Here is a 17,863-nt window from a genome sequence, read left to right as displayed (position 1 = left end):
AGATACGGAAAGGAAATAAATTTCTATTACCAGCTGATGTGCAAACAGTACATGATCCTGCTGTTTCGAAGCAGATTTTGTTGCATTGTCTGAAGATTGAAACTTTGACTGAGCAGCACTTGAAGTTAATAACTTTTGAGAAATACGCTGTGACAAGGCATCAGTAGCATAGGCCTTTTTAAGAATTTTAAAACTATTAAACTTTTTAGCTTGTTTTGGAGTTTCAAATTCTTCAACTTTTTCAGAATTTGATGATAATACTGCCACATCAGTTCTTTCAAAGAGCCCAGACTTCTGAGTTAAGTCTGAATCCATGATTTCAAGCTGATGCTTTTGTGGATATTCTGATACTCCTTTTCTTGTGGTCCCTTCAGAATCGCTACTTAATGACTGTTTGTAATTCTTACCAAACAATTCAGAGCTTTTTTGATCCTTAGAAATTACATTCGGTTTTTCAATCCCTGAGGATTTTAACTGATCATTGGGTTTTCCCAAATTTTTGGCTAAGTAAGATGCCGTTCTTACTGTGCTGGACTCATTGCCAGCCTGTTCCAATATTTTAGATTTTTTTCTGCGTTCTCTCAAGCAATTAGATATTTTATTGCACTTCTCCCAAATAACAGATTCTGGAATTTTTGAACCTTCACCAGAATTTCTTGTATTTTTGACAGGCTTCAGGGGCGCGCTGGTTACTTTCCACACATCAAATGATTTTCCAGAGCTACAAGGCTTCTCATGCAACTTCACAAACATATCAGATTTGTTTTTGGTGGTATCTAGTTCTTCAAAGTTTCTTACAGCTTCATACGAATCCTTAAAGTTTTGTTTTATATTTGAATTATTCAATTTCTTATGCAACGCTGTTGAAGATTTTGTCTGTTCTTTGGTTTCAATTTCCTTATGTTTCAGTTCATCACACAAAACAGTGAGTTTGCTTGTTCCATGCACAGATTTAATTGCACAGCACTGACTTCTGTCCTTCTCATGTTTTCCAGTAGTTCCTTTAACTTCTTGTGAATATACTTTGCTTACGTAGTCTTTAAAACCAGTTTGTAAAGATTCATATGAAGAGCAACTTGCTTTTGACTTCAACAACTCAAGATCTTCTTCCTCAGTTGATGACACTGCTTTGCGTTTAAGAGCATGTCTGCAGAATTCAGAAGACTTGCATATTTTACACCATGGCAATTCACCAGTACTATCTGTTGCGGAATAAGTAGGTTTTGTAGTTGTAGACGTTTGGTGCTTTTCTTGGCTATTTTCTTCATGTGAATGTTTCTTGTGTTTTTTCTTTCGCTTTGATTTAGACTTTATTTTTTCAGGATACGAAGAGGACGTTGCCACTGAAAAAGCTGGATCTTGCATGGGAGCCTCCTTGAACTTCTCCGATCTGGCTTTATGTTTTTCCTTCAAGTGTCTAGGTAAACAAAAACAAAAAACAAAAAGTCCTAATCACTGGATTACTTAACAGATGCTTTAACGCGTTCGCAGCACTAGAAAATGCAAGAGTACAATACTAAGCCATTATCAAAATAACAAATTAAAAAGCAAACAAAGCAGAAAATGTTGGAGAAACTCATGAGGTCTGGCAGCACCTGTGGAAAGAAAAACAAAGTTAACTTTTTGACTGCAGTGATCCTTCATCAGAACTGAAATTATGTAAGCACATAAAAAAAATTAAAAGTCTATTTTTAATTTTAGCACTCTTAAACAAGCTTTTTTAGCTGTCATGTGGTTATAGATGTCAAAGTTCATCATAAGCAACTGTACTCAGTCACATGGACGTCCAAATCATCACATCAAACATCAAGGGAAATTCAATAACAGTGTGTTAATAGCCATGTAAGAAGCACATACTCTGCTATCACAACTACTTAGCCATACTTTAGTGTAAGTATTTCAACAGTACATTTTCATGATTCGCTGCAAGTAAAAGAGCCAATCAGAAATGAAGAGGACAGACACATAAAAGTAGCTATATAGAGGATATGAGTTCATATAAGGTGTGAGAAAATTGTTCAGCAAAAACCACCAATAACTTCTGAAGGTGACAAAAATCCAGAATGAGCAGTTTATACAACCCATTTAAATCGTGCAATCTAGTGAAATAATTGAATTACAATTTTAAAAATCTGCCACTTACCACTCAGTTATCATAAGGGTTTTAAAAAGTTTAAAGTTTTCAAAATTTAATACATTTGACTGGAATACACTGAATTTATTCACTGAATTATGATTTGTGCTTTTCAAAACCTTTATTAAAGGTTTTAGTTAAAAACCTCAACTTCAACTCGAAGTATGGGCTTGGCACAGAACCAAGGTCGTAAGCTGAAAGTATCTCCTATAATTTCACAAGACATACCATTAGGATATAGTGGCCATTCCAATTGTTGAAATATTTCTCATCGGCTTTCAACAAGTGTTCACTCTGTTATTTCTAAAAGTAATTGCAGCTGGAACATACAGCAATCAATCAATCATAACCTTATAACGACTAAACATCTACTGTAGTGTTGTTTTATGTTTGAATTATAAATGCTGTCAGATGAAAGATAAAATTGTGCCTCTGTCCACAACTGTTTGAGAGTTTTTGATTTGAGCCAAATTTAAACTGGACGCAGAAAGGTCTGCAGCTCTGTGAGCACATATTTGCTTTAATAATCAGAATTATATCAAATTGTGAAACCCACTGGTACCCAATTAAGTTGGCATTAGATGTGCTCTACACTCTGCCAGTTTGGTGAGAGACAGGAATTTTATGCAAAGCGGGGTACATGCCTGTAATGCGCTGCTCGAGGTGGTGGAGAAAGCACATACAGAAGGAACATTTAACAGATACCTTGACAGATATATGAATACGCAGGGAATAGAGGGATATGGACTGCATAGAGGCAAAAGGTTTTTAAATTTGGAAAGGCATCGTGTGTCGGTGCAGTCCTGGTGGGCCAAAAGGCTTGTTCCTGTGCTGTACCATTATTTGTTCTTTAACCTCATCCTACACACAGCCTCAAAAGGGTCAAATCCCGAACTACCACTGTTTTCTCGCTAATCACCATGCTTACTTTCCACCAAGAAAGAAAACAAAGAAGAATACTCATCCAGTATGTCAATTGAAAACTTTACTCAATTTAAATTCTTTTGTTTCCCTAAAATTTATCCCTTGCTAAGTCATATATCTCCAATTCTACCTCACACTATCCTCTAGCTGGACATGGAAATTTCACAGGAGGTGCGCTATTTTATACAAGGTGCATAACTTTAGTATATCTTCAATTAGATCCAAATAAATTACTTGCAGGTAAACAAGATCTTGATTAGGCAAATTATTTCTTTTTTTAAATTCACTCAAGAGAGGTCAGTACCACTGGCAGGGCCAGCATTTGTTGCCTATTCCTAGCTGCCCAAGAGACGTCTGAAGAATTCAAGACAGGCATTACACTAATGAATGTTCGGATTTAAAATGCTCTCAGTACAGTGCTTAATTATTCATTAAATTTCAAAAAGTTTCCAACACTAACCTAGACCAGGAAGATTGAGACTGTTCTTCCATCGACAGTCTGAGACTTGTGGGATCATCCAATTCCTGATAGAACTAATGAAGAAACAAAATATAAGCAATATGAAATCAAAAGTTCATAATGTCTTATATTTCACACATGCATTTACAAATTAATTCACTTATTTATTATAAACTCAACATTTATCAGAAATTTAAAGAAGAAAATAATTAACAAAGTTAAGTGTTGGTACTATAGAAAGTGAGTGTAGGGAATTAGTAATGGAAGATAAAAAGATAGCAGATGAACTGAACAGATATATACATACATCTTCACTCAAGAGGATTCAAGTAGTGTGCTGGAAGTATGTGCAAATCAGAAAATTAAAGGGAAGGGGGAATGCAAGAAAATTACAATTACGAGGGAAACGGTATAAGTAAATTGCTGGAACTACGGGTTGACAAGTCCCCAGGGTCTGATCCATTTCAGCTTACAGTTTTTAAAAAGAAAATACCATGTGAAATAAATTTAATTTTCCTGAACTCAAGTTTCAGGGAAAGCTCCTCTAGATCAGGAAATAGCTAACGTAAATCCTTTATTCAAAAATGGTGGGAGGCACTACATACCAGTTTGTTTAACATCCATCATAGCAAAAAGGCTGCAAGTTATTATTAAATACATTTATAACAGGGCACTTGGATAAGTTCAAGGAAATCAGGCAGAGCCAGCATGGTTCGGTCAAAGGGAAATCACGTTTAGCTAATTTATTAGAGTTCTTTGAAGAGGTAACTTTGTTGTAGTTAAAAAGAAACTGGTCGATTTATTGAATTTAGTTTTTAAGCTTTTTTGTTAAAGGTGCCACATCAGAGTTTATTGAGGAAAATAAAAGCTCAAGGTGTAGGAGGTGGCATTTTGGCACGTACAGAAGATTGGCTTGCTTAAAGGAAGCAGAGAGTCGGAATAAGTATCTTTTTCAGGCTGGCAGGATGTCACGCATAGTGTGCCACTGGGATCAATGCTGGGGCCTCAAATCTTTGCAATTTACATAAATGGTTTGGATGAAGTAATTGAAGGTGCGAGTGCTAAATCTGCTGTTGACACTAAGGTACATAGGAAAGTGAGTTGTGAAGAGGACATAAGGAGCCTACAAAGGGATATAGATAGGTTAAATGAATGGGCAAAGATCTGGCTAATGTAGTACAACATGGGAAAGTGTGAAATTGTCCTCTCTTTAGCAGTAAGCAAAAAAACATATAACCTAAAATGGTGACAGGTTGCAGAACTCTGGGATAGTAAGGTCTAGGTGTTCTAGCACATGAATTGCAAATGTAAGAATGCGGGTACTGCAAGTAATTAGGAAGTCTGAAACAACGTTATGTTGTATCACAAGCGGAACTGAATACAAGTGGAGAGAGGTTATGCTTTAGTTATACAGGGGCACTGGTGGGTCCATTTAGGGTGTACTGCGCATAGTGCTGGTCACAGTACTTACAGGTAGACGTAACATGTTAGAAGCAGTTCATTAAAGGTTTATGTGATTACATGGAATGAGCAGATTGCCTTATTAGCAAAGGCTAGATAGGCCAGGCATGCATCCTCTTGAGTTTAGAAGTGTCAGAGGCGACTTAACTGAAACATATAGATCCTAAAAGGAACTTGACCAGGTGGCTGCTGAAAGAATGTTTGCTCCTGTGATGGAACCTAGATCTCAGGATCATCATTTAAAAATAAGTAGTCACCCATTTCAAACAGAGGTGGGATTTTATTTTGCTTTCAGAGATTTAAGTGTTTTCTGAATTCCTTCCCTCAGAAGGCAGAGGATACAGAACCCTTAATTTTTTTTAAGGGAGAAGTAGATCAGTAATCAAGAATCAGAAAGATAATTGGGGATACACAGGCATAATGAGTTGAATTATAAATCAGATCAGCTACTATCTTATTGAATGGCAGAGCAAATTCAAAAGGATTGAGTAACCTAGTCTTGTTCCTTGTTCATATGCTCAATAATATCAGTAGCCAGAATCCAATACACTTCCAGTTCCTGTATTACAGTCCAATATTGCTTCAGGGTCATGCCTCAGATTTTGAAAATACTCTCAATTATCTTCAAAACTTCATGGAACCATAAACACCAGAACAGTGAGAAACATTAAATTTATAAGAAAATTTGCAAATGCGTGAACATACTAAGTATTTCAGGTAATTTCGTCACTTGTGTCCCAAAAAGTAAATTGATACTATAACTTTTATTAAATAACTAGCCTCTAATTCTATGTCAAGTTCAACATTCTTTATAGAAGGTAAAAATCAGTAAAAATTATGATTGCTTCGTGTGTATCTCACTATTTCATTTTTTAAAATGAGATATATTAGTATTAAAATAAACAAATGTCTCAGTTAAAATGGTGAACATAAAATATTGTGATTACAATAAAGCTTCATTTACAAATATAACTAAGACCAAGTACAACTACATAGTTGTGTAATTACACAGCAAAATCTTCCAGCATTACTGATCATTCTTTGCCGTGTAGGAAAGTCTAATTTGTGAACGCAAAAATAGGTGGGAAGGTATGTTGTGATGAGGACATAAGGAGTCTGCATGGAGATACTGTTAGATTTTGCCCACTTACTCAATCTATGTTTAATGTTGGAACGTGAGAGGTCATGCACTTTCGCAGATAAAATGAAAAGACAGAATATTATTTAAAAGGAGATTCCAAAAAAAAAGTGCCGCACAGAGGAGTCTGTATGTTCTTGTGCGCACAGCACAAAGGTTTAGCATATAATAGCAGATGCAGCAAATAATTAAGGTGGCAGATGGAATTTTGGTCTTTCTTGCTAGTGGTTCAAATTTAAAAATTGCTAAGTTCTTCCATAGGGCAGTGAGTGTCTGGGCTTCACTACGTCAGAGTGTGTGAAAGCGAGATTACAGCAAGTATTTAAAGAGAAGTTAGAAAGACTCTATTGAAATATCAGGGAGTTGCTAACTGTGGAGAACTGGCACAAAAGCAGCATGAGGCCTGGGGCAGATGTGCCATGATCTTTTTAAATCACAGCTTGAGGGGCTGAATGGCCTACTCCTGCTCCTATGACATATGTTCTTAAGTTCCAAGATACAAACCTTTCCGACATGAAACTGCATTTCTCCTTCATTGTTGCCAAGTCAAAATTATGAAATTATCAATCTAGTGACACTGTGTTTACATTCAACACATGGACAGCAGCAATTCAAGCGGTACTGCTGCCGCCTCGCCAACGATGGTCACATCCCATGAGCAAATATAAAAAAAAAGTGGTGAGCACTGTTCTGTTGCCATTGATTAAAAAAAATTCTAGGTCAATATGTAAACCAAAAAAAAGGGAAAGTGCTGGTCAAACTCAGGACATCTCACAGCATCCTGGGCGGGGTGGGGGGGTGGAATTCTTTGACATGGAACAGCATCAAATGAACAGCTTTGATCCCAAAGAACAGTCATATCAAACCTCCAAGTAGTAACTTATTTTCTCACTTCCAGATGCTGCCTGGCTCAAATTTCTCCAGCACTTTGCATTTTTATCCCAGATTACGAGTATCTGCAGTATTTTGCTTTTATTTCAGTTATTGCATCAAACTGACAGCTGTGGAGAATAATGTTTGTTTCTAAATATTCTGTCATTTCACTTGTCTGGACCTCTTGACTGTATTGAACTGTCAACACACAATTATTTAATGCTGACAGTAGTAGGTCAATGGCAAATGCAATACTTGAAGGGAAAGATTTTCCAGCACTATGCAGACAGGAGCGTGAGATTTATTAGTTTTCTCTTTTGAAGAACTAAGACTGAGACTGTCACAATAAACTAAATGGCCTTTCTCCTGTACTTTAAAAATCTATGAAAAACCAACTTGAATCAATCAAGCACTCGAAGCTAAAGGAACAGCATTCAAAATATTATGCACTGTATTTTTTAAAAAATCAAGAGGGAATTTTAGTTCTTACAACCTGGATTAAAAGAAGTTACATCAAGCACTAATCATCCTTTTTTGAGAAATATTTCTTGGGACTTGCTCTTACATTTTACACTCCTCAATTACATGCATTTATTTGCTGTTTTCATGGCACGCAGTCGCATTGTTAAAAACATAAATTAATGGTTTTACACAGTAATCCTTATTAGATTATCCAATGGAATGATCGTTGTGAACATTAAAGGTGTGTAAAACTTACTAGTTTTCTTTTTTTTCCCATTTGACAGGATAAGGATGATTGCTGTGGCGATAGCTTTCCTCGTTTGCAGTGTGATGACAGCTCAGTCTTCTTTTCTTTCTAGTAATTTATGATAACAAAAATCATAAAAGTTGTACATAAGAACATTAGGCTATCAGAAATATGAGCAGGAGTAGGCTATTTCGGCTCTCAAGCCTCCTGCATCATTCAATAAAGAATTTACACATCAGCTACTTCTTGCACTGTCCCCATGACCCCAAATTCAATTCACATTAAAAAGGCTATTGAAGTCTGACATGAATATACTCTGGGCTGAATTCCAACACTGTGGCAAAATGACAGGCCCCAATTGTCCTAGCAGGGAGTAATAGCAGGAGCAACCTGGAGGCTAAATCTTATTATGGAAGGTGATTTTAAAAGACAACTAGCAGCCTTGACTCAACTAGTCATTTACCTGGAGAAATGGAATAGCAGCGTGTTCACAGCCATCTATAGCAGGTGTCCCTGGGAGTTCCCATAGTTTTTCATACTTCTGTTGAGACCTAGACAACATTCTGGCTTGAGCTGAAATGTTGCAAGAAGCACTTGTGCCACACTGTCAGCCAATGACCACCTCCAACAAGAGAGAAACTCACCATGACCTCCTTCCATTCAGTAACATTCCCATCGACGAAACCCCCACCCAAATGTCCTAAGGGACTACCATTACCTGGAAACAACTAGGCAAGCCCTGTAAAACTGACTATAAGAACAAGTCAAAAACTAGGGATTCCACGATGATTAACTCACCCAAATCACTGTCCACTATCCATAAAGGCAAAAGTCAGGAGTGTTACAGAATTATCTCCACTAATGTGTACGCAGTTCCAATATACGTGAAGCTTGAAGTAATCTAGGACAAAGCAGCCTTCTTGACTGGGACACCGTTTACCATCTCCACTATTCATTCCCTTCAACACTGACACACACTGGCAGCAGATTGTACCATATACAACCTGCACGGCAGCATTAAACCCAAGCTCCTTTGACAGCATTTTACAAATCTGTAACCTCTAATACAAGGACAAAGGCAGATGAATGGGAACGCCAGCATCTACACATTTCCCTCAAGCCATACACCTTATTGACTTGAAACTATAGCAAACACCTTCACTGTCCCTGGATCATAATGCTGGAAATCCTTGGTTGACAGAACTGTTTACTCTAAAGACTGCAGTGGTTCTAGCAGATAGCTCATCACCACATCCTCAAGGGCGATAAAATGCTGGCCCAACAAGCTACTTTCCATTATATTCTACGAAAAGCCTGTTTCCATTTCTCTTTCCTCCCATTTGCTGTTTTACCAGGGCTTCTTTGATCCACCTTTGATGTTCAAATTATTCCAGGAGTGTCATGTCCCTCTGAAGAGCCCAACCTTGTAGCACTACCAATGGAAGCTCTGTATCACTGATTGAGCATCTGAATTTAAATCTCCCATTTCTGATCAACAATACAACTGTTGAATTAGCCATAAGAAACATAGATAGCCTACATAACCAATTGGACACACTGTACCATTTAATAATATTATGGCTGATCCTGGACTTCAACACAACTTTCCTGTTATATTCCCGTAATTCCAAAGTTTAAGAACGTATTGATCTCAATTCAGCCTTAAGCATGCTCATCCACCAAGCATTCTCAGTCCACTGGATTAGTGAATTTCAAAGACTCACTGAGTTAGAAATTTCTCATCTCAGTTCAAAATGAACACTTACCTTTCAACTACATTCCCCAACTTCCTCTAGCTTCTCTGCAAAGTGCTCACAGCATAAATGTTTCACCAAAATCTCCTTTACTGCCCTGAATGCCTATTTATACTCAAAGCTGCTCTACTGATCTTCAGGTAAGGTTGTGTTTCTCAAGGTGGACTGTTATCCAGAGGAGATTCTCCTCTTTTCATGAACTTTCTGATTTATAGCACTCAGTTTTCTTTGCTTATTTTGCACCTGATACATTTCACGTACGAACTTAAAAAACAGTTCCTTCATGGCACATGAGCATCACTGGAAAGGCCCAGATCTGATGCCCATGTGTAATTGGTCTTAATGAGGTGTCACCGTCACCTTCTTGTACAGCTGTGGTCAACTCCGGTGCACCGACATGAAGAGAGTGGTTCTTAGGAAGGGATCAAAATCCAATGATGGCTGATGCCTGGCATTTTGTGACATGATTATTACATGCCACTCATTATCCAAGCCTGAATATTGTCCCAGGATTTGCTTCATGCAGACACATTTTATTTTAGTATCTGAGGAGATGCAAACTGTACTAATCATCAGCTATCATCCTCACCTCTGACGTTATTACTGACTGAAGTTCATTGATGGATCAGCTGGAAACAGGTGGCCCTGGGCAGAACCTACATTCCCACTGACTTCAATTTTGCAGGATATTTTTATGAGCTACTGCATGACAATGTAAATTACACCTTCCACCATTTTGCTAGTGATCAAAAACATGCTGATAAGGCTGTAATTAGTTACATTAGATCTGTCCCTGCTTTTTGTAGACTGAGCATACCCAAGCAATTTTCCGCATCATCAGGCAGAGGTCAGTGCAGTAGCAGGCCCGAAACAAAGTGGCAGGGAAGCATTTGGTTCTGGAGGAGAACACTACGTAATACTGTTGGTTGTCAGGGTTCATAGATTTTGTTGTAACCAGTATCTTCAGCAATTTCTTCATATTTTGCAACGTGAATCAAATTAGCTGAAGGCTTTCATCAGTAACAGAATCCAGGGAGAGCTAGACAATTGGATACAAAATTGCCTTGAGTGTTGGAGAAAGAGGTTGTGGTGGAGGATGTTTTTCCAGACTGGATGCCTGTGACCAGTGGTACACTGCAAGCGTCAGTGCTCACTCCACTGCTTTTTGTCATTTATATAAATGATTTGGATGGTAAATGAGGTATGGTTAGTAAGTTTTCAGATGATACCAAAATTGGTAGGATAGTGGACAGTGAACAAAGTTATCTCAGAGTGGAACAGGACCTTGAGGAGACGGATCAATGGGCCAAGAAGGGGAAGATGGAGTTTAATTTAGATAAAGTGTGAGGTGTTGCATTCAGGTAATGAAAACCGGGTCTTAATGGCAAGGCCCTGGGGAGTGTTGCCAAACAAAGAGACTGGAGAGGTGCAGATGCATAGTTCCTGAAAAGGGGAAATCACAGGTAGACGAGGTGGTGAAGATTGGCACCCTTGCTTTCACTGGTTAATGCACTGAGTACAGGAGTTGGGACATCATGTTGCAGTTGTACAGGATATCAGTTAGGCATTGAATCCTGCAATTAATTCTGGTCTCCCTGCTATAGGAAAGATGTTGTTTAAGTGGAAAGGGTTCAGAAAAGATTCACAAGGATGTTGCCAGGATTGGAGGGTTTGAGCTATACAGAGAGGCTGAATAGGCTGGGACATTTTCACTCCAGCATTGGAGGCTGAGGGGTAAACTTATAGAATCATTAGGGCATGGAAAGGTGAATAGCCAAGATCTTTGTCTCAGGGTAGGGGAGTCCAAAACTAGATGGCATAGATTTAAGGTGAGGCAGGAAAGATATAAATTGGACCCGAGGGGCAACTTTTCCATGCAGAGGGTGGCTCGTGTATGGAATGAGCTGCCAGAGGAAGTGGTAGAGGCCAGTATAATTACAACATTTAAAATGCATCTGGATGGTCACATGAATAGGAAAGGTTGAGAGGGATATAGACCAAACGGGACTAAACCAATTTAGGATATGTGGTCAGCGTAGATGAGTCAGTCAGAAGGGTCCATTTCTGTGCTGTATAACTCTATGACTCTATGGCCATGGGAATCAGGCAGAATAGTTTAGTTTAAAGGCCAGGATCAACCACGATCTTATTAGTAAATGGCAGTGCATGTCCAATTGGCAACATGGACTTCACTTATGTTTCTTATGGCTAGTTTAAGGATTGTGTTGTGAGAAACCTCTGAAAAAGATAGAGATGGATCTTCTCCTCAGCATTTCTGAATAAAAGCAGTCGCAGACGCTTCAGGTTTTTGCATTGACGTTCCAGGTTCTTCTACCAAAGATGGGTATATTTATGGAGTCAGTTCTTCTGACCAGTTGTTTAAACGTCCGCCATCATTCATGACTGGATATAACAGGTCTCTAAAGTTTTGATCTGATATGCTGATGCTCGGATCACTTAGCTCAGATGTTGTATGTTTTTTGGCTGTTTAGGTATATCTGGTTTTGTTTAGGTATATCTGGCTCAACTGCAAGCATATTCTCCTGCATTCCTCATCAAACCAGGGTTGATTGTTCAGCTTGGTGGTAATATCAGAGTAGGGGATTATGCTAGGACAAGAGGTTATAGATTGTGGCTCAATACAATTCTGCGGTAGCTGATAGTCCATACCTATTGGATAGTTACCTCTAATCTATCCTAATTAGCAGAGTGATAGTGTCATAACAATACAATGACAAGTATCTGCAAAGTGAAAATTGAACTTTCCATCAGGACTGTAATGATTACTCCTGCCAATAGTGTCATGGACAGACGCATGTACAACAGGTAAACTGACAAGATTGAGATCCAGCAGAGTTTCCTCCTTGGTGGGTCTGTCATCACAGGCCCATAATGTTAGCTGTATCTTTCAGAAAAAGTCTCCTACTATTCTACTATTATCTAGCATGTTCCAGTACTTTCAGTCAGACGGGATGATTATTCCATATCATTGGCTCTACTTCCTTTACCTGTCAAGTGTCCTTGAAATACACCGCCTCCCTGTCAGTCTAATTTTTATATCCTACATATTGTAAAGGTCTTGTCCTTTGCACTGTTTTCCACCTTTAGGAACACACCACAGTTCAAAATTTCCTTCTGTGTTCTTTAAAGTAACACTTTTCTCTGTAAACAAGTCATCGTTCCATGGATACCATCATTGTGACACATTTTACAGTGAGTGCTGCTTTGTGACATACCCACAGACAGTCATCCTGATTCTGAAAGTCACCAAGAGAACTATAGTTCAAACCGTCATTCTTGAAAGAATGATATTTGAATCTATTGTCTCCGCTACAGAAACTAGACATGGTGAATGCAATATTCTAAACTTGGTCTAAACTTTGGTTAATGACAGTCTGGATAAGTCAGAATAAGCTGTAGGGCTGGGCTGAGAGGTGGCAAATGGAGTTTAATGCAGAAAAGTGTGAGGTGATTCACATTGGAAGGAGTAACACCAATACAGAGGACTGGGCTAATGGTAAATCAATTCGATTCCCTACAGTGTGGAAACTGGCCCTTTGGCCCAACAAGTCCACACCACCCCTTGGGGCTCCCCACCCAGACCCATCCCCCGATAACCCACACACTTGAACACTGCAGGCAATTTAGCATTATGGGAAGCATTGGAAAGGGTACAGAGGAGATTTACCAGGATCTTGTCTGGTATGGAGAGAAGGCCTTATGAGGAAAAGCTTCGGGACTTGAGGCTGTTTTTGTTAGAGAGAAGGAGGTTAAGAGGCAACTTAATAGAGACATACAAGATGATCAGGGGATTAGATAAGGTGGACAGACAGAGCCTTTTTCCTCGGATGGCGATGGCGAGGGCGAGTATGAGGTGACGTAGCTTTAAATTGAGGGGTAGATATGGGACAGATGTCAGAGGTAGGTTCTTTATCCAGAGAGTATGAAGGGCAGGGAATGCTCTGACTGCAACAGTAGTAGACTCGCCAAGTTTAAGGACATTTAAATGACCATTGGTAAACATATGGATGGTAATTGAATGGCGTAGGTGATATGGGCTTCAGATTGGGTTCACAGGTCGGCGCAACATCAAGGGCCAAAGGGCCTGTACTGCACTGTTCTATGTTCTATTTGCCGCCACAGCTTCATTTGAAATTTCAGCATCTAACCTATAAATTATTGTGGTGTGAAATATTCTAACAGTAAAATACCTTCTTTATCCCTTTTAAAACTGTTAGCCAACATTATCTGTTGACGCCTTTCAATTTTTTTTGCTAGTTACAACAATTTTCACTTGCAATATTTCTGTAACATTTATTGACTTAATAAAAATAATTGGCCTTAAAAGAAGTGAATCTATGGAAATGATATTAGACACTAAGCTGTCTGTAATAATTTGTGTACATTGGAAACTAGATATTGAGAGTCATAGAGTCATACAGCATGGAAACAGACCTTTTGGTCCAACCAGTTCATGCCAACCATAAACCTAAACTAAGCTAGTCCCACCCACCCGTGCTTAGCCTCCTCCAACCATTTCTTATTAATGTGCTTATCTAAATGTCTTTTAAAACATTGTAAGTGTATCCAGATCCACCACTTCCTCTAGAAGTTCATTCCACACACAAACTATGTAAAAAAAATTGCCTTCATGTTTCTTTTAAATTTTTATCCACTCATCTTAAAAATATGCCCTCTCAGCTAATGTAAAGACATCTGCCGTTCACCCTATCTACGCCGCTCATGATTTTATAAACCTTTAAAGGTCACAACCTACCCAGGTAGAGCTGAGGACAGCAAGAAACAACGCACAGAAGACAGCCCGATGCTGTGCAAATGACTACTGGTTACGACTATGCGAAAACATCCAGTTATCATTTGACACAGGCAACATACGTGGAATGTATGAGGGGATCAAGAAAGCCATCGGTCCAACCCAGAGCAAGACAGTTCCACTAAAATCCAGGGCAGGTGAGATCATCAAAGACGAAAGCAAGCAGATGGAGAGATGGGTGGAGCATTACTCCGAACTCTACTCCAGGGAAAACAGCATCTCGGGCAACACGTTAAGACACCATAGAATGCCTACCGGTCATGGAGGAGCTGGACGCATTGCCGACTGCCGATGAGCTGAGCACAGTCATCGACAGCTTACCCACTGGGAAGGCATCAGGGTTGGATGGCATCCCACCGGAGGTCATCAAGTGTGCAAAGGGAGTTCTGCTTAGCCACCTGCTGGGACTACTGTCCCAGTGCTGGGACGAGGGAACGGTGCCACAAGACATGAGAGACTGCAACATTGTTCTTATAGAGGGTGACAAAGGGGACAGAAGTGACTGTAACAACTAGAGGGATCTTGCTGCTGAGCATTGTTGGGAAGGTCTTCGCCAGGATGGTCCTGAACAGACTACAGAAAAATCGCCGAAAGGGTATACCCCAAATCCCAGTGCGGTTTCGGGTCAGAACGCTCCACAATCGACATGATCTTCTCCCTCCGACAGCTACAAGAGAAATGCCAAGAGCAAAGACAACCACTCTGCGTCGCTTTCATTGACCTCATGAAGGCATTCGACCTTGTGATCAGAGACGGCTTGTTCAAAATCCTCACCAGGATTGGCTGTCCTCCGAATAGTCCAATCGTTTCACGCGGATATGAAAGGCATCATTTAATTTGACGGCTCTTCTTCGGAAGCTTTCAACATCCGCAGTGGTGTGAAGCAGGGCTGTGTGCTTGCCCCCACCCTGTTCGGTGTCTTCTTCGCAATCATGCTGAAACACGCGCTTGGAACATCAGCTGATGGTGTCTACCTCCACACCAGATCAGACGGACGGCTGTTTAGTCTGTCCCGGCTGAGGGCAAAATCCAAGATTTGTGAAGTACTCATTAGAGACATGTTTCGGGATGACGCAGCGTAGGCAGCACACTCTGAACAGCAACTGCAGCGCCTTATGTCCAACCTCTGAAGAGCCTGCCAGGAATTCAGCCTGACCATTAGCCTGAAGAAGACCAACGTGCTGGGTCAAGGCGTTGAGCACCCCCCTGTTATCACCATCAACAACTAGGAGCTGGAGGTAGTCCACGAATTCACATACCTCGGCTCCACCATCACAGACAGCCTCTCCCTGGACCCAGAGATCAACAGGCGGAACGGACGAGCAGCCTCCAAATTCGCCAGGCTGACTAAGAGAGCCTGGGAGAACAAAAAGTTGACTACAAACACCAAGATTGCAGTCTACAGGGCATGCGTCCTCAGCACACTGCTTTAAGGCAACGAGACCTGGAGCCTCTACTTAGACAAGAGCGGCATCTCAACGCTTTCTACCTTCACAGCCTGAGACACATTCTGGACATCAAGTGGACCGAATGAGTCACCAACACCGAAGTCTCACCCACACTCAGGTACCCAGCCTCTTCACCCTACACCAACAATGCCGCCTCCGCTGGTTGGGTCACGTACATCGTATGCTGGACGGGAGGAACCCGAAAGGTATGCTGTACAGGGAATTGGCCATCGGCAAGAGAGCACGAGGACGACCTCATCTTCGTTTCAAAGATGTCTGCAAAAGGGACAAGAAGTCAATGGACCTGGACGTCAAGAGATGGGAAAACGTCACACAAACGATTGCTCACATTGGAGATGGGAGCCACGCAGAAGGCTGGAGCGAGGAGAGGAGAAACCAAGGCTTGCCACTGAGGAAAAACGTGCTCGATGAAAAGACAGCAACATGGCAACACTGGAGGGGAGTGCCTTCAAATGCAGATGCTGCAACAGAGACTGTGACTCCCGTGTGGGCCTGTCCAGCCACAACAGACGCTGCGCTATCAGTGGCTGAATCAAAACTCTCCAGGCGCAGATCCATAGTCTCTCGAAGCTAATAGATGCCACACAAGGTCACTCCTCAACCTCCTTCACTCCAGTGAAAAAAGGTCACAGCCTATCCAGCCTCCTCCCATAACTCAAATCTTTCAATCCCAGTAACATCCTGGTAAATGTTTTCTGAACCCTCTCTAGCTTATAATATCTTCCCGAGAACAGAACAACGTAGCATTCCAGAAGAGACCTCACCAGCATCCTGTACAGCCTCAATAATATGCCCCAACTCCCATAATCAATGGTCTGACCAATGAAGGCAAGCATGCTAAATGCCTTCTTAAATCATCCTATTTAGATGTAATGCAAATTTCAAAGAATTATGTATCTGAATGCCAGATCTCTCTGTTCAACAACACCATCCAAGGCCCTACTTTTAGTGGTACCAGTCTTGCCTTTGTTTGTTTTACCAAAATTAAACTCCATCTGCCACTCTTCAGCCCATTGATTGAACTGATCAAAATCTTGTTGTAATCTTAAATAACCTTCTTCACAGGCCACTATACCATCAATTTTGGTCTCATCCGCAAACTTACTAAACACGCTTTCAATATTCTCATCTAAATCATTTACATAAATGACAAAAGTGGACCCAGTACCAATCCCTGTGGACCATTGCTAGTTACAGGCCTCCAGTCAGAAAAACAACCATCACTCTCTATCTCCTGACGTTAAGCCAATTTTGTATCCAATTGGCAAGCTGACTCTGAATTCTAATTTACTAAATTAGTCTACCATGCAGAACCTTGTCAAAGGCTTTACTAAAGTGTGAGTAAACAATGTCTACTATTCTACCCTCATGTGTCTTCTTGGTTATTTTCTAAAAAAAAACTCCATCAAGTTTGAGACATGACTTCTCACACACAAAACCATACTGACTATCCCCAATTATTCCTTGCATCTCCAAATGCACATCATTCCTATCTTTCAGAGTAACTTGCAACTACTTACCCAACACTGAAGTCAGATTCACAGATTCCAAGCTTTGTCTTACATTCCTTCTTAAACATAGGCACATGAACCACTCTCCAGTCATTCAGAATCTCACCTGTATTTACAGATGATACAAATATTTGTGCAAAAAGCCCCACAAATTCCTCCCCAACTTCTCATGGACATTTCACATTTTTGCTTTTACAACATAAAACATGGGTCAGACCTGACTTCAATACAGTTGATCCTGATACCTGCATTGTTATCAACACGCAAATCAACCAAGGGTTAAAAACTTTCAACTCGGTGGTAAGCACTGAAAGTTCCCAAAAAAAAGGAAAAGAACAATATTGTCCTCACATCATGACTGCTGCGTTCTGACTTTGTTTTCTTTGACGAAGACTTGGTCTTCTCTCGCTTGTGCTTTGAATGTTTTCTTGACATCATGAATTTATGAGAAGCTTGAGGGGGACAAAAAGGAGTTTGAATTAACACCAGAACATAAGTAATGCTTTTCTGGCAGCATTTTGTCTCATTTAAACAAAACATCTATGTCTTTACTGTAGTATACAGCCGTTCGCCACATAGTTAGCAGTTGCGGTATC

At 40.2% G+C, this 17,863-nt stretch overlaps 1 protein-coding gene across 3 annotated transcripts in view; it reads right to left on the bottom strand.

The window, feature by feature from the left end:
- swt1 (SWT1 RNA endoribonuclease homolog) overlaps positions 1–17,863 on the bottom strand; it is a 109,131-nt gene that overhangs the window by 78,686 nt on the left and 12,582 nt on the right. For all 3 annotated transcript variants that reach the window (XM_059647826.1, XM_059647828.1, XM_059647827.1), the window contains exons 2-5: positions 17,619–17,719; positions 7,709–7,807; positions 3,523–3,592; positions 31–1,421 (exon numbers count right to left, since the gene is read on the bottom strand). In XM_059647826.1, coding sequence (XP_059503809.1) covers positions 31–1,421; positions 3,523–3,592; positions 7,709–7,807; positions 17,619–17,705 — 1,647 coding nt within the window. In that variant the 5' untranslated portion in view covers positions 17,706–17,719. The remainder of the gene's footprint in view (positions 1–30; positions 1,422–3,522; positions 3,593–7,708; positions 7,808–17,618; positions 17,720–17,863) is intronic.

The sequence above is a fragment of the Stegostoma tigrinum genome, chromosome 8 (genome assembly GCF_030684315.1).
Source record: "Stegostoma tigrinum isolate sSteTig4 chromosome 8, sSteTig4.hap1, whole genome shotgun sequence".
Lineage (NCBI taxonomy): Eukaryota > Metazoa > Chordata > Chondrichthyes > Orectolobiformes > Stegostomatidae > Stegostoma > Stegostoma tigrinum.
Note: the sequence above shows the minus strand (reverse complement) of the source record. Positions and strands in the feature narration are given on the sequence as shown.